The 21,501-nt window shown below is 33.6% G+C and overlaps 1 protein-coding gene across 1 annotated transcript in view; it reads left to right on the top strand.

Annotated features, from left to right (window-relative positions):
* The window catches only part of Camk4 (calcium/calmodulin dependent protein kinase IV), a 219,717-nt gene that overhangs the window by 99,883 nt on the left and 98,333 nt on the right, over window positions 1-21,501 (top strand). Inside the window, exon 2 of the mRNA XM_076856004.2 lies at window positions 13,959-14,037. Within this exon, the coding sequence (XP_076712119.1) occupies window positions 13,959-14,037 (79 nt within the window). The remainder of the gene's footprint in view (window positions 1-13,958; window positions 14,038-21,501) is intronic.

Genomic DNA, 21,501 nt, shown 5'->3' with positions numbered 1-21,501 from the left:
ACAAAAGGTCATCATATAAAAGTAAATTGTATTTACTTGTACTAAAACTACGGTAAAAGGAAATTCTAAAACATCATTATAATTGTCAAATATAAAACAATAAGAACTGACTTTAGCAAAAAATGAGACACATTTTTTTTCTTTAATTTCTTTTAGTTATACATCATATCAGGATTCATTTTTACACAATTATAAAAGCAAGAAATATAATTTGTTCTAATTCAGTTTATAGTGCTTCCCTTTTCTTGCCCTTCTATCCTCCCCTCATTCCCTTCTCTCTATTCTACTGATCTTTCTGCTATTTCTTTGTAGTTTGGGGTGTTTTATTTTTTTTAGTGTCTTGTGGATATACATAATGGTGAGATTCACTGTGGTATATTCATATATGCACATAGGAAAGTTAGTCAGATTCAACCCACTGTCTTTCCCTCTTCCATCCCTCCTCTCTTCTATTCATTCACCTTTGTTTACTCCATTGATCTTTCTTGGTAATTTTTGTTCCCCCAGCACCACCTTATTTTGGATTAACTTCTGCATGTCAAAGAAAACGTTCAACCTTTGATTTTGGGGAAACTGGCTTGTTTCATGTAGCACAATAATCTCCAGACCCATCCATTTACCTGCAAATGTCATAAAGTCATTCTTCCTTATGGCTGAATAATATTCTATTGTGTATATATACCATATTTTTTTAATCTATTCATCTGTTGAAGAGCACCTAGGTTGGCTCCATAGATTAGCTATTGTGAATTGTGCTGCTATAAACATTGATGTGACTGCATCAGTGTACTATGCTGATTTCAGACTTTTTGGATATATACCAAGGAGCAGGATTGCTGGGTGATATGGTGGTTACATTTCTACTTTTTTGAGGAAATTCCATACTGCCTTCCAGAGTGGTTGCACAAACTTGCAATCCCACAAATAACGTATGAGTATATCTTTTTCTCCACATTCTCGCCAACATTTATTGTTACTTGTATTCTTGATAATTGCATTCTGACTGGAGTGAGATGAGATTTCAATGTAGTTTTCATTTATATTTTCTTAGTTGTTAGAGATGTTGAAAATTTTTTCATATATTTATTGGCCATTGTATTTATTCTTTTGAGAAGTAAGTGTCTGTTTAGTTGCTTTGCCCATTTATTGATTTTTGTGTGTGTGTGTGTTAAGTTTTTTGAGTTCTTTGTATATTTTGGATAATAATACCCTATCTGAACAATAGGTGGCAAAGATTTTTCTCCCATTCCATAGACTCTCTCTTCACACTCTGGATTCCTTTTCTGTAAAGAAACTTTTTAATTTGTTGCCACTCCACTTCTTGACTTTTTATTTTAAACCTCTTGCACTTTAGGAATCTTGTTAAGGAAGTGAGTTCCTGAACCTTATGTTGGAGGGTTGGACCTACATTTTCTTCTGGCAGATGCAGGTTTTCTGGTTTAATTCCTAGGTCAATGATCCACATTGAGTTGAATTTTGTGCAGAGTGAGAGAGGGGTTAAATTTTCACTCTACTACATATGGATTTCCAGTTTTCCCAGCACCACTTGTTGAAGAGACCATCTTTTCTCTGATTTATGTTTATGGTGCCTTTGTCTAATATGAGATAACTATATTTATGTGAGTTTATCTCTGTGTCCTGTATTCTATTCCATTGATCTTTATGCCTGTTTTGGTGCCAGTGCCATGCTGGTTTTGTTATTATAGTTCTGTAACATAATTTGAGGTCCAGTACCATGATGCCTCCTGCTTCACTTTTCTTGCTAAGGATTGCTTTAGCTATTCTGGGTCTCCTATTTTTCCAAATTAATTTCATGGCTACTTTTCTACTTTTGTGAAAAGTACCATTTTGGAATTTTGATGGAAAGTGTGTTGAATCTGTATAGCGTTTTGATAGTATAGCCATTTTGACAATATTAATTCTGCCTATCCAAGAACATGGGAGATCTCTCCATGTTCTAAGGTCTTCTTCATTTTCTTTCTTTAATATGCTATAGTTTTTTTATTGTGGACATCATTAGATCATTTCCCAAGTTTTTTATTTTATTTTATTGTGAGGCTATTTTAAATGGGATCATGTTTCTAATTTCTTTTTCAGCAAATTTATCATTGGAGTACAGGAACACAATTGATTTATGGCTGTTGATTTTGTATTCTGCTACTTTGCTGAATTCATTTATGAGTTCTTGAAGTCTTCTGGTGGAGTTTTGGGGTTTTAAAAGTATAGGATCATGTCATTGGCAAACAGATAATTTGAGCTCTTCTTTTCCTATCCACGTCCCTTTAATTTCCTTCTTTCGCCTGATTGCTCTGACTAGTTTCAAGGACTGTGTTGAATAGGAGTGGTGAAAGTGGGCATCTTTGTTCCCGTTTTTAGAAGAAATGCTTTCAGTTTTTCTTCATTCAGAATAACGTTGATCTTGGGTTTATCATATATAGCCTTTACTTTGTTGAGTAAATTCCTAGTATTTTAAGTGTTTTAAACATGAATGGGTATTGTACTTTGTCAAATGCTTTTTCTGCATCTATTGAGATAATCATGTGATTCTTGTCCTTAAGTCTGTTTATTTGGTGAATTACATATATTGATTTCTATATGTTGAACAAAACTTGCATCCCTGGGATGAAACTCACTTGGTCATGGTGCACTATCTTTTTAATGTGTTTTTATAAGCAGTTTGCCAATATTTTAATAAGATTTTTAGCATCTATGTGCATCAAGGATATTGGTCTGATGTTTTCTTTCCTTGATGTGTCTTTGTCTGCATCAGGATGATACTAACTTTGTAGATTGAATTTGGCAGTGTTCCCTCCTTTTCTATCTCATGGAATAATTTGAGAAGTATTGGTATTAGTTTTTCTTTAAAGATCTAGTAGAGTTTAGGTGAGAACCTATGCAGGTTTTTTTTTTCTTTTGTTTGTTAGAAGACTTGATGCTGGTTCAACTTTATTACCATATTTATCTGTTTAATTTTTCTATATCCTCCTTCAATTTTGGTAGATTATATGTCTCTAGAAATTTGTTAATATCTTAAAGATTGTATAGTTTATTGGAGTATAAATTTTCAATATAGTTTTTGATGAACCCTGGATTTCAGTAGTATCTGTGGTGATATTTTCTTTTTCATCCTAGGCTTTGTTAATATGCATTTTTTTCTCTCTTTCTTTTGAATAGTTTGGTTAAGGGTTTATCAATTTTGTTTATCCTTTCAAAAAGCCAATTTTTTGTTTGATTACTCTTTTGTATTTTTTTTAACCTCAGTTTCATTGATTTTGGCTCTGATTTCAGTTATGTTCTGTCTTATACTGATTTTGGTGTTGGTTTGTTCTTCTTTATCTAGGGCCTTGAAATGTAAAGTTAGATTATTTATTTGTTACTTTTCTATTCTTTCAATGTATGAGCTCAATGCTATGAACTTTTCTCGTAGAACTGTGCATTCATATTGTCCAAGAGATTTTGATATGTTGTGCTACTATTTTCATTTACTTCTAAGAATTTTCTTTTATTTTTTCTCCTAATTTATTCTGCTATCCATTCATCTTTCAAAAGTGCATTATTAATCTCCAGGTGTTCGAGTAGTTTCTGTTTTTAATCTTATCATTGATTTCTAATTTCCCATTATGATCTAATAGAATGCAAGGTATTATCTCTATTTTTTAAAATATTGCTAAGATTTCTTTTGTGACCTAAAGTATGGTTTATTTTAGAAAATGTTCCATTTGCTGCTGAGAGGAAAGTGAACTCAATCATTGATGGATGAAATATTCTATAGATATTTGTTAGGTCCATATTATTAATTGTATTTTTTAGTTCTGTAGAATCTTTATGTTTGGATGATCTAACAGTGATGAGAGAGGCATGTTAAAGTAACCCCAAATTACTGTTTTATAGTCTATTTGATTCTTAATATTGAGAAGGGTTTATTTCATGTATATAGTTGTATTGTTGTTTGGGGCATAAATATTTACAATCATTATATCTTGTTGATGTATGAATTCCTTAAGCAGTATGAAATGAACTTTTTTTGTCTCTTCTGATAAATCTTGGCTTGAAATTCACTTGGTCTGATGTGAAAATAACTACATCTGCTTTTTTATGAGTCCTATGTGAATGGCATTTTCCCCCATCCTTTCCTCTTCAGTCTATGGATGAGTTTGCTTGTGAGGCGAGTCTATTTCAGACAGCATATTAGGTTTTTTTTCTTAATTCATTCTGCCAACCTATGTCTTTTGATTGAAGGGTTAGACTACTTACATTCACTATTATTGTTGAGAAATTATTTAATTTCTTGCCATGTTTATTTACTTCTAATGTTTAAATCAGACTTGATTCTTCATTACTTGATTATTCTTCTAGTCTAATTTCTCCCCATGCTGGTTTTTTCATTTTTATTTTTATTTCTTCTTCATGAAATATCTTACTTAGTATATTTTGTTGTAGTGCAGGCTTTCTACTTATGAATTCTTTTAGCTTCTGTTTATCATGAAAGTCTGATCTCCCTACTTTTTACATGGGATCCCCCACTATTGTGAATTGTGCCGATATAAACATTAATGTGGCTGTATCACTCTAGTATGCTGATTTTAGTTCTTTTGGATAAATACTAAGGAGTGGGAGAGCTGGGTCTTTAATTGCTGTAGAGTCAAAAACTAATTTATTTGCCTCCATTCTACATGCCAGATAGTTATCTAAAATACTTTTCTAGTTCCTCACCCCATTCTCCAGCTCAGAAGTTTTTAATATCCCTCTTTATATATAGATTAAAGCTTTGAATTCCGTAGTCTCATGTGTGTAGTCTTTCAAAACAGTTTTGCTATTCCAACAAAATATTCCACTATATATTCTTCCACATTTCCCAAAGAGGCCTGTTAGAGGTATAATACTCCTTGAACTCTCCCATGTCCCTTGAGGCTGCAGTAGGTCATGTATTTAGAACACCTGCAGGTCTATTCTCTTGCTCTTATTAGTCTCTATCAACTTCAAAGATAAATTTAAATTTGCCTCTCTACAGGAAGTCTCCCAGCTCTCTCCTTCTTAGTCCTCAACAACAATGAGACTAAAGGTTCCAATGTGCTGAAGATAGTTCTGATTTATGTGTACGTTTTTGACATAATGCATTAATGTCTCTCCATCCCACTCTCAAAATCATTCTGGCTTGGACAATAATTATAAAGTCATGTGAACCAAAGTCCCATAATCTAATCTTTCTTAGTATTTGGCCTGCTTTTAAAAATTACATTTTTACATGTTCTTTTCTTGTTTCCATATTATTTCAGAAGTCCATTAAGGACCCAAACCATCCTTATCATCTCCCAAAGTGCCCTGTACAGGGCTTTATATATCTTTACTGAATTAATTCAGTTCCACTTTGAGGGAAAAAAAAAACACAGTGATTTCAGATTCTTTTGAAGATGTGAACAAATCTTGCTCACACCCACACAACTTAAGCTTTTTAAAATTCTATTATTTATTTATTTATTTTGCAGTGCTAGGGATATAACTCAGGGTGCTAGGCAAGTGCTCTCCAACTGAGCTATGTCCCTGGTTTTATGCATTCTTTTTTTTTTAACAGCCTCATCCTTACAATGGAGTTAACTACAATGAAGTCATTTTCCTTCAAAATTAATCATATTTTATCCTTGGTCCTATTTGTAATGCAACCATAATGTTATAGGGCAAGATTTCTAAATGATTACATATTCTTGTTGGGCTGACCTAGTACATTTTTATGGTGTGCTTTACTTCAGGGATTATAACATTGGGGCTCTTACTTAATAAATCAAAAGATTTGTCTTGTACAAAGGAAAGAATATAGGCCTACAAGGAAGTTAGTAATAAATTGTGGAGAAACTGCTATAAAATATCCATTACATTTTTTATTGAAGTTGCTAAAATGCTAAATGTCCATCAAAGCCACATTGAATATATAAAATATGAGTGGTAAAAAAAGGACTTATTTAGATCTATATTAATCAACATTGCAGAGCTCTGAACATTATTTTCAGTGGAAAACATGCAACTTGAGGGCTTAGGTAAATGGTATAACTAATACTTCTATAAGTTATGATAAATAAGTATATAAAACAATGGTACATATTGCTTATTAATGTAAATAAGCTTATGTGAAGGTGTGAAAGTTGGACAGATATACATTAAATATATTACAATATATAGTATGGAATAGCAGGAAACAGAATTGAGAATGGAGGGTTAAGGTGAAAAAAGAGCTGTAGTTATTCTCATAATGTATTAAGACAATTAAATGGTCGATCAAAAATTTAATTTGTGTGTGTGTGCTACGCACATGTGCACATACACTCTCACCGAGAAAAGAAAAATATTCACCAAAAGTTTGGTTAATTGATACCAGTGATTAACAATGTGAGACATTAAACATTTTGAAGAAAACAAAGAGAAGGCCTCATGAGTATTATGACCCTTTACTCCACAGTTTTTGCTATTATATTACTTTGTGATTGGGAACAAATAACTTAAACTAACCTGATGATTTGAGGCTGCTTTTGCTTTTATTTTGTAGTAGCTAAAATTCGGCATTTTAATCCCAAGGCTTTGAAGCTTTTACCTTATCAAAGGACAGAGTCATTTTAAGTCAATCTTTGCAGAGATTCCAGCCTTAGGACCAAAGTCAAAATTAGATGCCGAGAAGCAACAACTGAAGGAATCTGTTAGGCAGGCAAGCAAGGCTTTGAGAAACTGGAGCCACACAAAGATAATGGTTCATGGCGCAAGTTGGCCATCAGAGTGGAAGAGTTAAGTGGTTGCCAGAGTAAGGTCTTTTAGAGAGGAGTGTGGGTCAGGAGTTAGACCTGTAACACAGTGTATGTGGAGTAAGCTGACATCAGGATGAAACAACAAATAAGGAATCTGTCACAGAGATAGTCAAAACAGTCAAGACGCCAAGTAGACCGTGGGATGACATGGAAGACGCCAAGTAGACCGTGGGATGACATGGAATGAGGCGCTCACCCTTGCTTCCAACACGATTCAGCATATTAATGAAATGGAAAAGGGAGAGTATATTTATGGATGGACTCTGACCCTTAGCTTATTAAAATCCTTGGCTTGGACATTTTTTAAGGTCTGGGGTTCAGTATCATTCCTTGACATGATATTTTTGAGATTTACTTTAGGACTGTAATTTTAACTGCTTCAATGTCTAATAGCAACTTCTAAATTCTAAAGGTTAGCCATTTTTCAAGTCTCACATTGAAAATGCCAAATCAGTAATTAAATCAATTGAGAAGTTTTCTTCCTGTTCTTTGTTGATTTAAGGTTCAAATCTGGAGTGGGGGGGTGTTCTTTGATGACTTTAGAACACCTTGAAGCATCCTAGTGTTAAAGAGCATGGAGGAGTTCCTGGCAGATGGAGATGGAGAATAAAACAATGAAAAACTGTCACTGGAAATGGAGCAAGATGTATGCTGACATTAAACACTGAGAGAATTTGTCTTTTTTTGGATTTGTGTTCCTTCATGTGACTCTACTTTCACACCTAAGAAGAGTTAAATTTTAGTAATTCATCCAATCTAAAAATCAATGAAAAGAATAGGCTTGTGAATAGCAAGTCAGTCACTCAGGAGAAATGCGGTGGATGTAGCATTGCACACGTTATATTTTCAAGTTTGATTGACAGTTTTTAGAAGTCACAGATTTGCTTTTAGACCTTTTCAGAAAGATCATTTAGAAGATCTTTTCTCCAGTACACACACACACACACACAAACACACACAAGGAAAATTTAAAAATCTAAAAATCAAATACAGAAACAAACAATATTAAATGCTTTGAGATGTTTAAGAATGGTTAATAGGGGGCTGGGGTTGTGGCTCAGTGGCAGAGCGCTTGCCTTGCACCTACAAGGCACTGGGATTGATCCTAAGCACCACATAAAAAATAAGTAAATAAAATACAAGGATTGTGTCCATCTACAACTAAAAAGAAATTAAAAAGAGTGATTAATATTTTGACATAAATATACTTTAACCAAGCACCTTCAACATTAGAAAAAAGATGAAAATGATTTTTGCTTCCATTTCAAGGGAAAAAAAAAAAACAAAACTCTAGTAATTTATGAGACCTAATAACCTTAGCAAAGACAATTTTACATGGCCATGAAGTGTATCATTGCAGAGACACAGCTGAAACCAAAAAACAAAGGTGCCAACAGTTCCTCCAGGCTAGCACATTTTAGAATATTCTGTGTCTGAAGTTTTCTTGCATTTCCAAAGAGCAAGGAAAGAAGCCAAGCTTTGTTGCTGTGACCCAAAGGATCTCAAATGTCCCATTAGATCCTCCCAGAGAAAGCCAATCTCTGATTTAAAACCTCCCTCGATGGGAGAAGGACTTTACTGCTAAAATGCCTTACTTAATATTGTACAATCTCGTCAAAATTCCCCAAAGCATTAATGTGAATCCAGACTTAGGAATTTCTGCTTCCATTTTGAATCATATTTACTCTGTACTTGACCTTTGAATGCATTTGGGTATCTGTCTCTGAACTAGTGGATGGGTGGTTTATGTCAAAACACCTGGATTTCATTTGGAGTAAAATATAAAATTAAATCAGTTTTTCTTTCTTTAAAGCAACAAGAAGAGCAAAGGGATAAGGTAATAATAATAATAAAAAATAAAGAGGAAAAGCATGTAGCCAGACATAGTTGCAAAGATTTTGATAATTGTCCTTAAGTATTGAATATGAGGAATATGTGAAGATGAACTACAGGATAAAGAGCCCCTTTTTATGCTGCATAGTTCTAAATGTGGCAGTAAAGGACTGTATACTTGAAACATCTTGAGGCAAATAAATAATTACATGTAGAGCTTTTCCCCACACCCATAAGTTTCACACAGTGCCAGATGCCAACATCAGGTGTTTCTTAATAGCTTTAATGAAATAATAGTTGTGCATGTGTGTGTGTGTGTGTGTGTGTGTGTGTGATACACTGTATTGTGTAAATATGTTGTGATTTGTACACAGTATTATAATCATTACACTATACACAGTATTAGAAACATTACAGGTTGAACTACATTCTCTTCTTTCTGTTTGATGAAAAACATGGTGGTCTATGTTTTTAACCTTTTGCCTTAAGATGTTTTTAAAAATATCCAGCCATTTGATGGGGATAGATCTTGGAAATAACTTCCCTAACATTTCTGTTAAAGAAAACCAATTTGAAAATAAAAGTCAAACTTCAAGAGTATTGATTTCCTTTCTTTGTCATAAAAATCATAGCAGAAAAAGATCACACTGGAATAATTTTTATACTCTGGTCTTTTTGTTAAAGAACATGCTATAAATGAGTAGACATGAAAAGTGAAGCATTATTTTTTAGCTGAATAACCTCATAAAAATAATATCTTCTATTCTATAATCTCTTGCTTCTTTTGGATCTCAGATAATTTTTTGATAATTCTCTTTACATAATATATTTTGAAATGAGGATGCAAAATGTACAATATGTCCCATCTATATTAAAAGTTAACTGTTAATATGTTTTATGTAAAAACACTATTTTTATATAAATATACCGAAAACACGATTCCATTTCTATATTTACAAACTTGAGCAGCCATTTAATTTCAACAAAGAATATATCTATATTTTTGAGAAATTACTAAAATGTTATTTTCATATAAATCTATTTAGGTTATTCTTTTAACTTATTACTTTCAGTCTTTAAAATGTTATTTCTATTATACTTGTGTCTTGAGAGTTTGTTAATTTTTTTAAAAAGGTTTTGCTAAAATAAGAATTGATATACTGAAAATTTTATTGATGAGGTAATTTAATGAGATTAGGAAATTAAGCAATATATACCTTATAATACATTTTATTTTACATGAATTATTGAGTAATATTAACTTTTCAATTGCTAACTTTTTCAATTATTCATAAAAATGAAAATTAAATTTTGGTTTTACTTCAAATGTTTGCAAGTCACATTTTCTTAAATTTTTTCTAAGATTTCATCAGTTACCTATTGTTAAGTGAAAATAGAATGGAATGAATACTATAGGCTATATTTTGGTAATTTGGTTTTTACCCTTGCCTTTGAACAATATGGTTTTTCTAGAACAATGTTTTACTTACTTTTATTAAGATATGATTTAAATTATGGTAAGTTTCACCTTATTACACACTTCTGCCTTTTTGACAAGTGAATATATTTGTGCAAACACCATCACAAAAAACATATAGAGCAATTCTCTCATGAGAAAAAATAAATGTCTCCATATTTACTTGCAGTCAATATCTCCCCAACTTCTGAGCCCCTAAAAACCACTGATATATTTTCCATCCCTATAATTTTGTCTTTAAAATATTATACAAATTGGGTTATATATTATATTGCCTTTTGAAATGATGTTCTTTCACTTGGGATATTGTGTAGAGACTCATTCAAGTTGTTAAGTGCACCCTAGTTTATTCCCTTTCCTTTGTAGGTAGAATTTCATTGTAAGAATATACTGTAGATTGTTGATCTGTTTCACAGTTGGATGTTGGAGCATTTCTAGATTTTGATGAATACTAATAAAGTTGCTCTGAAGATACGTGTTCAAGTTTGTAAATGAACACAGTTTTTATATCATTTGGATAAATATCTGCCAGTGAGACAGATGGGTCCCGGGATATGTTTAACTTCAGCAGAAGCTGCCAAGCTCTTCTCCAAAGTGGCTGCACCATTCTTCATTCCCACCAGCAAAGCATGAGAGTGTTAGTTGCTCTGCATCCTTGCTAGTCTTTTTTATTTTAAGATATTCAAATAGGTGTGTAGTTGCCATTTTCTTAGGGTTTTAATTTGTATTTCCCTAATGAATAATGATGTTGAGCATCTTTCCATGTTCTTATTTGCTATCCATATATTTTATTTGGTGAGATATATGCTCAAGACTCTCATTTATTTATTTTTAATGTTTTTATTAGTGCATTATAGTTATAAATAATAATTGAGTTCATAGAGACATAACCATAATGCACGGGATTTATTTACTCCATTTCGGTCCCTCGTGGCCCCCTCTTTCCCTCTCAACTTCTCTCCTTTTTTCTCCTTTCTCTACTTTACTCATTTATTTATTCATTTTAAATTGGTGTTTTATAGATATACATAAAGGTGGAATTCACTGTGGCATATTTATATGTTCACATAGCATAATTTTGTCAAATTCCTTCTGCATTTCCTCCTGTTTCCTGTTCTTCCTTCTTCCCCATCAATCTCCTTCTTCAGCTCCACTGAACTTCCCTATATCTTTATGATATCTGCCCCCAACCCCTCTTTTCCCCCCTTACTTTGCTCTAGCTTCTGCATATGGGAGAAAACATTTAATCCTTGAGTTTCTGAGTCTGTCTTATTTTACTTAACATGATATTCTCTATTTCCATCCACTGAAAAATTCCATAATTTTATTCTTCTTTATGGCTGAGTAAAACTCCATTGTGTATATATACCACATTTTCTTAATCCATTCAGCTACTGATGGGCACCTGGGCTAGTTCCATAACTTGGCCATTGTAAATTGCACTGCTATAAACTTGGATGTGGCTGATTTTAGTTCTGAGGAGTAGGATAGCTGGGTCCATTTTTTTGAGGATTCTTCACACACTTTCCAGAGTGATAGCATTAATTTGAAGTCCCACCAACAATGTGTCAGTGTACCTTTTCTCTCATACCCTTACCAGCATTTATCATTATTTATGATAAATTCCATTCTTACTGGAGTCAATTGAAATTTCAATACAATTTTGATAAAATCTTTTTATAATTAAAAATTATACATTCTTATGACATAAAATATGATGTTTTGAGATGTGTATACATTGTGATATGACTAACTCAATCTAATTAACATATGCACTGCTCCCTTAGTGATTTTCAAGATACAATACATCGTTCATGTCTCCTTTGAGCAACATCCCCCAAATCCCTGACCATTCTGCTTTCAGTCTCTATGAGTTCACATTTTCTAGATTCTACATATAAGTGAAATCATGCAATATTTGTCTGTGTCTGACTTGTTTCATTACTGTCCTCCACCTTCATCCAAGTGGTTGAAAATAGCAAGAATTTCTTGTTTTAAAGACTTAGTAGTGTTCCAGTGTGTATATATAACACATTTTCTTTAGTCATTCATCTATTAATGGACACTTAGGTTGACTCCATATCTTGGCTATTATGAGTAATGCTACAATGATCACGAGAGAACAGAGCTCTTTGGCATGCTGATTGCATTCTCTGAATATATAGCCAGTAATGGGATTTCTGGATCATAAGTTTTACCACAGTTTTATTTTTTTAATTTTTTGAATAACTTTCATACTGTTTTCTACAATGACTATACCAATTTACATTCTTACCAACACTGTGCAAGGGTTTCCTTTTGTCCACACCCTCAGCTATACTTGGGATTGTTCATTTTTTTTGATAACAGCCAAATTAAAAGGTAGAAAAATGAAACCTCATTGTGGTTTTGATTTGCAGTTTTGATTATTTGCCTTTTAGGTTTATTACTGGTTTATTATTGAGTTTTCTTTTAAATAATTATTTTAGCCATTGTGCGAGGTCATATAATACAAACCTTTAGTTAATCAGAGTCTATCTTTAAATAATATCATGCACCTAACACGTAGAGGCTTCACTGCAGTATTTTACCAACTCCTATTTTTCTATCCTTCATTTATTGTCATTCATTTTACTTACACATATGCTTTGAATGCAATGTGTGGTTAATATTTTTCTTTAATTGGGCTGGGATTGTGGCTCAGCAGTAGAGCACTCACCTAGCATGGGCTAGGTGAGTGCTCTACTGGGTTTGATCCTCAGCACCACATAAAAATAAATAAAGATATTAAAAATATATTTTTCTTTAGTTATCTTTTAAAGCAGGTAAATGTAAAAAAAAGTAAATTTCATATTTATTGTCGCTTATTTTATTTCTAGAATACTTTATTTTGTGTATATGTCCTTTCTTACCAAAGAGCTTTAAAAATAGTAACACTTTTCTTGGCCATTAGTAAATAGAACCCACTAGAACCGACTTCTCTTGGCTATATTAAAAGTTTATTGTGCTTAGATAGCTAGATATGTGTTTGATTTTTTATGAACCTTTGTGCCCACCTAGAATTTCAGAACCATAGGACTGAATATATCATAAGAGGGCCTTTGGCTTGCTCTTCAAAGTCTGAGAGGTTTACTTCAAGCTGATCTTATTTTTAGATACTTCCAGATATTCTCCTTCTGAAGTTGAAACTTTAGCCTGTTTGGTCTGTACTTCTCTTTTTGTCTGTTTCTCTTACTCTCTTGCTTTGTGTGTGGAGTGGGAACGTTTGTACCACACTGTCCTGCTTTTGAATGCTCTTTTTTTTTTAGCAACCTTACAAACATAGGAAGATAGCTGTTACATTCCTCCCTATCATTCTCCTTAATAGGTTAAAAAAAAAAAAAAAAAAAAGAGCAAGGGGTAGGGGGTTCCTCAGCTCCCTTGCCAAGTAGCAGAAATGCACTGTTAGGACCCTTACAAAAGTCCTGAACTGAAACCCCCACCCTGAAGTCATACAGCTTATTTTACTCAACAGGTACCTTTAGGCACTCTGGGATTCTGATTTGGATGGGTGTTCTTCAAAAATTATGTTTACTGGAGGACGTGATTTACTTGAGTACCTGCCGAATGAAGCAGCCCTGTTGTTTGTTACTGGTGTAGAGAAGGGGTGAGAGGAAAAGAGGGTCTTAAAAGAGCAGTCTAAAAACCTAGACTTTTCTAAACAAAATGTATTCAATTGTGGAAAAAAAGTACTCTTGACATATAGGGCCCATGTATAGTGGAACTTATAAACACTTGTCGTTTGAGAGGGTAATTGTAAGAGACACTTATTTTCAAACTTATCCCTTTAATTCATGTCCAAAGCATAACATTTTCTTTTTTTCTTTTTCCCCCTCAAGGGGTGCTACATCCATTGTGTACAGATGCAAACAGAAGGGGACCCAGAAGCCTTATGCTCTCAAAGTGTTAAAGAAAACAGTAAGTTTATTTCATTATATAATAGCATCTCTGGGGGACCTGTGACCTGGAGCAGTCAGGAACCTGACTCAAAGGACTAAGGGGCCAGGGAGCCGCTATGTGCAGCTGACTGGTGTGACTCCTGAAGGGGAGAGAGCAACCCAAGTTGATGGTGGTCTGATGGAATCCTCATGGCTCTCTGAAAGCCACGGGATGTGGCAGCGAATGTGGTCTGTGGGGAGAACTGTGCAAAGGAGATGCATGAGAGCTGGTAGGGAAGCCTGGCTTTCTATACCAGCCATGGTCTGGGAGATGTATGTACATAGATGGCGCATTTTAACATTTCCATATTAGAGTCACACTTTGATATCCTAGAGAAGCTTGCCATTGATAAGAAGCTGAAATGAAACACAGATATCTGTGTTTGTGAAAGGAGTCATCAGCTTCTAATTCGCCTTAACTTTCAATGGCTGGGTTTGTATTTGGAAAAGAAAGAGGGATTTGTTTGAGTTTATTCTCAAATAATAGGAAAGCTGGAAGAGGCAAAGTGTCTCAGGTTGTTCATCGCTAATAAGTAAGAAACGTAGCAGGTGAGATTCCAAAATAAGTGCAGGCACCTCTGTAATACTCTGTCCCCGAGAGAGAAGTGTGTAGATTTAATCCTTCATTTACACTCTCTATCCTTAAGTAGTTTCTACTCAAAAATCCATAAAAGCCAAGATACTCTTTACAACCACATTCTCCCTTATTCAAATTTTATGTGGACAAATATGTGAAATATATATACATACACATTATATATATATATATATATATATTTCTGAAAACTTATTCACAAAGTTTACTGAACAGAGAAATGTCATATATTCTGAAGTCAAATATTACCTTTTTTTTAAGCCAAGAAAGGCAGCTTAATATCACCAGCTGTTTATATATTGTCTAGCACAGGGAAATTTTAGAACTTCATATAATGAATAGCATAATAGCATAGGATTTCCTGTCAAGTGGAAATAGAATAACATTTTGAAACAATCTGTTAGAATTTAAAGCCGTATCAAAATAACAACAACAACAACAAAAAAAAAAAAACCCTAGTTTAATCAAAATAGGCAATTGCTACTAGTAAACTCTATGTTATGAAAATTCTGTTTGGAGTAGATAATTATACAAGTTAATATTTACAAGGTTTGGAATTTTCCTTTAATTATATAATTTATCTGAGTGAAAGATTATTTAAAAATTTATGGAAAAGAATGTCCTCTTAAATATCTACTTGTATTGAAAACAAATTGTGCTTTAGCAGCAGTTTATACAAAATATCATTAAACTGAGTTCTATCTTTTGTTAATCAAAAACATCGTTGGTAAAATTTGTGTGTGCGTTGTTTTGTGTTTTACTTTTTTAGCTGAAAACATTTTGTGAAGGGCTAGATATTTGAAAGTCTAGGAAATAAACATTCAGAAATTACTTGTGAATGCTCAAGAATCCCAAAGAACAAAAGGCTGGTTTAGAGAATAGTGATTTATGTCAACAACCTTTGGAGTAAGAGATAGGTAAAGATGTTTGGTAAGCTCCTGACTCATGTTAATTGAAAAAATGCAGTCGTGGTTCACCCTTACTTTCCTTCTTTCCACCTCTGTTGTGAAAATATCTTCCTCAAAAGACAAGCAGGAAGAGAATGTGGACGGGAACCAAGTGTCAGATGGAGCTGTAAGGCAGATGTTGTCAAACACAGTTACTGCTGTGCCAAACGGAATGAGGAAAAAAAATCCCCTAGAGGAACCTTAGCTTTGAATGTAAATGAGATGGAATCCCCAGTATTGTCTTCTAGGATAAACTGTGCACAGCGATGTGCAAATGAGAGAGAGAGCAGGCAAAACCTTACACAGCGATTGCCTCTAGTGTTTAATTCTATATGGGTCATGGAGAAAGAAACTTCCTCAGCTAAATGAAATGAATGGACTCTGAAAAGCTATTTATAGAGGGAAAGTCATGCAGGGGAAATATTTTCCTAGACAATTCCACAATGGGTTTGCTGCTGAAGATGAAAAGGGGTTTGGGGAAACTTAAATTATTTATGTATCCATCTAATGAGTTGAATATAATACAGTTTTGTCTATTAATTCATTTTTGCCCTATGAAAATGGCTTATATATATTTGCATATTATATTTTTATATATAATATCTATTTTATATGTAATATATAAATATATATTATTTTCTCATCAATTTTATATATTATATAAATATTTAAACATATTTATATAGCCATATAATATTATACATATATATCTATTTAGTTGTAGTTGGACATAGTTTTCTTTATTTTATTTATTTATTTTTTATGTGGTGCTGAGGATTGAACCCAGTGCTAGCTAGGTGAGCACTCTACTCCTGAGCCACAATCCCAGCCCCGAAAATAGCAATTTTATGTGATTCACTTAAAACTAATAGGACCACTATATTATTTAAGTCTAGATTCTGAAGAACTCATTTTATGCCTACCCCTAAACCTAATAGGCTGGAATCTTAATCTTAGTCTGCCTTCCTCCATCTGCTATCTCTCTCTCTCTCTCTTTCTCTATCTATCTTAGTTTCCCAAGGGTAGCATAACAAACAAAAAATAAAAAAACTACAAACAATATGAATTTATCCTCTCACAGTTCTGGATGCTAGAAATCCAAAGCCAAAGTGTAGGTAGGGTTCATTTCTTGTTCCATGTCCCTCACCTAGCTTCTTAAGAGAGACGGCAATCCTTGGTATTCCATCAGTCTGATCTCTGCCTCCCTCCCCTATCATGTGGCCATCTTCTTTCTATGTCTTGCTGAATGTCTGTGTCCAAATCTTGCTCTTCTTATAAGGTACCTGTACAACTGAGTTAGAGACCTATTCTATTCCAGCATGACCCTATCTCAACAAATTACATCTACAATAACACAATTTCCAAGTAAGTTCACACTCAGAGGTACTGGCGGTTAAGGTGATACATATTTTTGAGGCAGAAACAATTCTACCCACAGAACTATCCATCAAGCAGGATCTCTAAGGTGAATTTCAAAATGTTACATTCAACATGTTATATGGAGATGAGTAAAACACATCATATTCCAAAGTTAATTAACCCGAGAAATCTCATCCCATTTGTGGTAATAAAGTTAATGTAAAAGTTTTCCTCCCTCTTCCCTTCTCCCTATATTGGGGATCAAACCTAGGACCTCTTGCATGCTAAGCAAGTGCTCTTCCACTAAGTTACACCCTCACCCCCCTATCTTTTTTAAAGTTAATTCTTTGATAATGTTAATTGCCTTTCTCAGGATCTATTTAAGTACTCTTTTAATGAGAGTTGACCTAAATTTTGATAAATTTACCAATATTAAATTTCTTTCTCACAGCTTAATATTTTAGGAAGTTTTGGGTTACACTAGCAATAACGGACTTATTTTTCCATTTGGAAAAAAGAGAACTCATCTTTGAGAATCAGTTAGTCTCTCAAATGTCTAGGTGACAGAAAATGCCATGACTTATCTATAAGAATATAAATCAAAGCACTGGTTTCATATGGAAAATCATGTTATTGATTCTTTCCTGAGAAGAAGCTTTTTAGTTTGAATCCATGCCATTTATTGTTTCTTGATTTTAGGAGTCTTGCTAAGGAAGTCAGTTCCTAAGTCTATGGAGGTGAAGATTTGGGCCAAATATTTCTTCTTTCAGTCATAGGGTCTATGTTCTAGTGTCTAAGATTTTGATCCAGTTTAGGTTGAGTTTTATCCTCATTTATATGCAAAGATTTAACTTCATCATCAGGGGAATGAAAATCAAAACCACTATGAGATGTCACTTTACTCTTGTTAGGGCAGCTATTATCCAAAAGAAAGTTGTAAGGTAATTATTTAAGATAGGACACATGCATTGGTGGTCAGGTACAGGATGGAGTTAATACTGATAATAAACATGAATCAATTCTCATGTTAGACAACTGGGCATTTTCATTAAAAAAAAAAAACCCCAAACAATCCTTGTGAGAAATTAACATGTAAAAACAATAAGAAAAACGTGTTTGTGTTAATATTTATTTTATATATGGATATTACATGATGTACTTTATATACAGATATACTTGAAAGAATTAGAATACATTAAAATACATATCCGTCAGCATCATATGATTTGCTTTCAAATTATTCAACAACAAAAAGTATGTTATATATGAGTGTGGGAACATATGGGAATAGGAAAAGGGAAAACAAATGTGGCAAATTATTTAATATAGGACAGTGTAATTTTAACATTTCAGTATGTATGAACATTCTCATTATGAAAAGTATGGAGAAAAACAACAGACTTAACAGTGAGGTCATCTTCAAATAACTGAACATTTTTGAATATTCTTTTTTTTTGCCATTCAGGAATAATTTCAAGGTCTTGCAGCCTTTTAATGTTATGATAAATATCAGTGACTATTATAGATGTATTAAAGTGTCAGAAAATAGAAAATGAAAGGTAATCATTATTTTATTATACTGGAAAGCCTGGACATTTCCTGTAACAATATCCATTTGTCTCATTGCATCATTGGTGTGAATAATTTTGAAAGTTGTAAGGTAAACAAGAGAGGAAAATGGATTGAAGATCTCTTTTGGTTGGTTGGTTGATTTTTCCACTTAAAGACTCATAGTGTGGAAGTTGTGAAATCACAAGGTATGGCACTGAACTTCTCCTGCACAAAGATGGCCTGTTTTTCCACTTTTTATATTGAAATATTACAGATTCACAGGAAGTGCCATTTTTGTTGCTCATATATCACCTAATTGTCTCAGACATATGACCAATTGACTTGCAATTAATTATCAGTGGAATTTTTACTATGCACTTTGTAAACTGTGAATCAAGTGTGAAGGAAACAGAGCTATCTTTTATCCTTCATACATAAGTTTTGTCTTCATTTAATATGATGTTTAGAAGACACTAGCATTCAGTCTACAGCAATTGCCAACCTGCCAAGCACAGACAGCCTTAATAATATAGGAACAAGTTCCTTCAGTGAGGGAAACCATCAGCCCCAGTCTTACAAATTGACAATAAATAGCCAACAGATATTTATGCAAAGATTTAAATTCACCAATCATCAGGAGAATGGAAATCAAAACCATTATGAGATGTCACCTTGTTAGGGCAGCTATTATCCAAAAGTCAAAAGACACCAAGTGCTGTAGAGGATGTGGAGAAAAGGAAAGCATTAGTCAGGAATGTAAATTGTCACAGTCATTACAGAAAACAACATGGAGATTCCTCAAAAAATTAAAACAGTTTCCATATGATCCATCAATACCAAATCTAAAGGAAACAAAATCAATACATGAAGAGGTTCTTGCCCTCCTATGTCCACTGCAGAATGGTTCATAAAAACTAAGATTTAGAGACAACTTAGTCTGTGGACTGATGAATGAATAGAGAAAATGTGGCATATATAATGGAATCCACAGTCTTAAAAAGGAAGGATATCCTGCCTTTTGCAACAGCCCCAGAAAGCATTATGCTAAGTGAAATATGCTAGGCACAGAGAGGCAAATACTGCATGATCTCACTTACATGTGCAATCTAAAAAACTTGAACTCATAGAAAAGGAGAGTAGAAGACTACGGATGGGAGAGAGAGACATTGCCCACAATGTCCAGACTTTCATTTATAAGATGAATTAGAGACCTCATCGATAACATAGTGTCCAGAGTGAATAGTAATATATATTTGATATTTGCTCTAAGAATGGATATTAAATATTCTTTCCACCATAAAAAAGTACTTATGTGAGGTGATAGATATATTAATTAGCTTGATTGTGATAACCATTTCACAATGTATATGCAAATATCACATTGTATACCGTAAATATACATAATTTTAAAAATTAATTTATTCATTTATTCTAATTAGGTATATATGCCATCAAAATACATCTTGATTCATTGTACACAATTGCAGCACAACTTTTCATTTCTCTGGTCATACACAATGTAGTTTCACACCATATGTGCAGTCATACATGTACACAGGATAATGATGTTCATCTCATCCCACCATCTTTCCTGACCCCATTCATCCTCCCAACCCTCCCTCCCCTTTGCCCAATCAAAGTTCCTCCATTTTTCCCATGCCCTCCCTCAATATTAAGGATCAGCATCCAATTATCAGAGAAAACATTTGGTCTTTGGTTTTTGGGGATTGGCTTACTTCACTAAGCATTATATTCTCCAGTCCATTCATTTACCTGCAAATGCCATGATTTTATTCTCTTTTAATGCAGAATAATATTCCGTTGTGTATATATACCACATTTTCTTTATCCATTTATCTATTGAAGGGTATCTAGATTGGTTCCACAATTTAGCTATTGTGAATCATGCTGCTATAAATATTGATGTGGCTATGTTACTATAGTATGCTAACTTTAAGTCCTTTGGGTATAGACCAAGGAGTGGGATAGCTGGGTCAAATGGTGGTTCCATTCCAAGTTTTGTAAGGAATCTCCACACTGCTTTCCAGAGTGGTTGAACCAATTTGCAGTCCCACCAGCAATGTATGAGTGTGCCTCCCCGCTGTCCCATCCTTGCCAACATTTATTGTTGTCTGTATTCTTGATAACTGTCAATCTGGCTGGTGTGACATGAAATCTTAGAGTAGTTTTGAATTTCACTTCTCTAATCACTAGAGATGTTGGACCTTTTTCATATATTTGTTGATTGATTGTATATCTTCTTCTGAGAAGTGTCTGTTCAGCTCCTTAGCCCATTTACTAATTGTGGGTTTTTTTTTTTTTTTTTTGGTGTTTTTTGGAGTTCTTTATATATACTGGAGATAAGTACTCTATCTGACATATGTATGGCAAAAATTTGCTCCCAAAATATAGGTTGTCTCTTCACCTCATTGATTGTTACTTTTGCTGAGAAGTTTTTAGTTTGAATCAATCTCATTTATTGATTATTGATTTTATTTCTTGTGACTTAGGCGTCTTGTTAAGGAAGTCGGGGCCCAATCTGATGTAATGAGAATTTGGGCCTACTTTTTCCTCTATTAGGCACAGAGTCTCTGGTCTAATTCCTCGGTTCTTGGTCCACTTTGAGTTGAGTTTTGTGTATGGTGAGAGATAGGGGTTTAATTTCATTTTGTTACATATGGTTTTCCAGTTTTCCCAGCACCATTTGTTGAAGAGGCTATCTTTTCTCCAATATATGTTTTTGGTGCCTTTGTCTAGTATAAGATAACTGTATTTATGTGTGTTTGTCTCTGTGTCTTCTATTCTGTACCATTGGTCTACATGTCTATTTTGGTTTCAATACCATGCTGTTTTTGTTACTATAGCTTTGTAGTATACTAGAGTACAGTCTGGTATTGTGAAGCCTCCTGCTTCACTCTTTTTGCTAAGAATTGCTTTGGCCATTCTGAGTGTCTTATTTTTCCAAATGAATCTCATGATTGCTTTTTTCTAT

The sequence above is a fragment of the Callospermophilus lateralis genome, chromosome 5, assembly GCF_048772815.1.
Source record: "Callospermophilus lateralis isolate mCalLat2 chromosome 5, mCalLat2.hap1, whole genome shotgun sequence".
Taxonomy (NCBI): Eukaryota; Metazoa; Chordata; class Mammalia; order Rodentia; family Sciuridae; genus Callospermophilus; species Callospermophilus lateralis.
The sequence above is the reverse complement of the archived record's forward strand: the minus strand, read 5'-3'. Positions and strand labels throughout refer to the sequence as shown.